This window comes from Pundamilia nyererei, unplaced genomic scaffold (assembly GCF_000239375.1).
Source record: "Pundamilia nyererei isolate P.nyererei 1_Seehausen unplaced genomic scaffold, PunNye1.0 scaffold00039, whole genome shotgun sequence".
In the NCBI taxonomy this organism is placed as follows: Eukaryota; Metazoa; Chordata; class Actinopteri; order Cichliformes; family Cichlidae; genus Pundamilia; species Pundamilia nyererei.
The window spans coordinates 960,133-962,300 of NW_005187440.1; the positions used below are offsets into that span (position 1 = coordinate 960,133).

A 2,168-nucleotide genomic window follows, 5' to 3' on the forward strand; every position below is an offset into this window, starting at 1 on the left:
GGGGGGGGGGAGGAGGAGAAGAAATAGGCAAACCTTTTAAATGGTTCCTGGCAAAGTCTGACCTGAGCCTTCTGGTCTTGAGTGCAACCAGTGGTTTGTGCATTCGTGAAGGTGTCTCTTGAGTGGGCCTTCACAATGATGTATCTACCTCCTCAAGAGTGTCCCTTACTTCATTAGATATTGTGAAGGAGTCTTAGTTAACCTGGGAATTAATTCTGGCATCATCGTTTTCAGTTGGCTTCATGGTTTTTAAGGCGTTGCTGAGCTGGCTTGGGCATCGGCTTCTTTTTAAAAATGTAGCAAATTGTTGATTTGGTCACTGCTTAAATATTTGTTAGCTCTCCTTTGTTTGTCTCATATTGATAGTTTCAGTCAAAAGCTATCAAGTAAAAGGTTGAGACTTGGAAATGCCTTCAAATCTATTGTCTGATCTATTGAGTAGTTCTTAAAGTGCAGAAAACTGTAAACTAATACTCCAAAAAACTGCAATATTTCCTGTGAGAGTAAATATAGTAGTGTTTGTTACTGATAACATAATTTTCTGCCATCAGTCTCAGGTGGAGGCAGCGAAAGCCACGGATCTGCCGGACACAGACACTAAGACAGCTGAACCGGATCCAGCTGAAACCTGGAAGAAAGACTTCCAGTGCCAGTGGTATAAGACAGAAGACCAGGATGTCTTAGACCTGCAGTCTCCCAAAGATGGAGTGTCTCTTGGAGGAACACTGGAAGCAAATGCTGGAGGTGTAACAGAGACTACAACAACTGCCGCAACAAAACGTGCCTCTGTGACAGAATTTAGTGGGAGTAGCACAGCTGGTACTGGAATTCCAGCACCTTCACTGGAAGCATCGACAGATAAGGGTACCAATCCCCCAAGTCCCCCAAGCATCACCGTTTTGCTGTTGCTGGTGGTTGGAAGCCTAAGCCTGGAACCTTAAATTTTGAACTGAACAGCCTTCCTCTTGGAGGACTGCATCAAAACCACATGTGTGAGCCCTTCTGAAGTGCCCTTGAGCAAAACATCCAAACCCTGCCAGGTGCAGACAATTAACCAAGTGTGTGATCTGAATGGTGCATCATTAAGAAAAGGACAAACTATGACCAGAGCTGAGGGTGAAGACCTACCACTGGTTGTGCCAACAGATTCAGGTTACACTGACTGGTTGGATTTAAAGAGAAATGACTAATAAGCCAGAAAGTCATCCAACCTCGCCACGCACTGGTAACGTTTGTAAAACTGCTTTGAGGTTTGTCCGTGCATGTGTGTATGGCCAGAGAAGGCCCAAAATACTCTGGCTCCCCTTGTATTTCAAGAAATGAGTCATGTTAAAGGGCTGGTTCAAAAATAAATGTTTTATTTTATCATGAAATAAAAGAACAGAAGAAACCACACAAGCACACACAAATGTCAGTGACTGATTTCATATGCATGTAACAAAGGCTGCTGTTGGTTACAAGTGTAGATGATCCATGGTAACGGTGCCTGGGCAATAAAACCAAAACTATTCACATCCCTGAATCATGGTCCAGGTAAGTGAAACGTCACGTTCTCTTATTTTGGGAAGCTCAACTTTGAATCTGCTTTTAACAGGGAGTTTATTTAAAGCTTGGCATGAAGAATTTAAATGCAAATTTCCTACACAATGAATGTGTGTCATCCTTGGGCTACATATTTACCATATTAACACACACACACACACACACACACACACACACACACACACACCTCACTTAAGCTTTACATATCATAAATGTTAATACTGCTGAGATGCAGCACATATTTTCTGAGTGCTCTGGCCTCCTCTGCCTGAGTTCTGCAGGAACTACACCGCTCCACACTGGGAAACCGTCACTGTAGGAAAAGCTCAGTTGTAAACAATAAAATGAGTGAAGGCACAATTCTGGTTTGCCATTTCACTTTCAGGGTCACTGGATTTCAAATCTGGGCTCAACACCACATTTTCATGGCTTACAAAGAAAGCAGTAAACGCAGTACTCCAGACAAGCTGCAAATTCATATATATAGTCTTGTGTATAAGACTGTGCTGTCCTGTGAAACTGAAGTACACTTGATGATCCAAGAGCTTGTACAACCATCTTTAGATAATCTAAAGAAATCATTTTTTGTGTGACTCTCACATTGTTGCAGAGGAATTTTGTCCCAC

The 2,168-nt window shown here is 42.5% G+C and overlaps 1 protein-coding gene across 1 annotated transcript in view; it reads left to right on the forward strand.

Annotated features, from left to right (window-relative positions):
* Positions 1 to 1,388, forward strand: part of LOC102205696 (hyaluronidase-1) — an 18,450-nt gene extending 17,062 nt beyond the window's left edge. Inside the window, exon 7 of the mRNA XM_005730705.1 lies at positions 552 to 1,388. Coding sequence (XP_005730762.1) covers positions 552 to 941 — 390 coding nt within the window. The 3' untranslated portion in view covers positions 942 to 1,388. The remainder of the gene's footprint in view (positions 1 to 551) is intronic.
* The last annotated feature ends 780 nt before the right edge of the window (positions 1,389 to 2,168 follow it).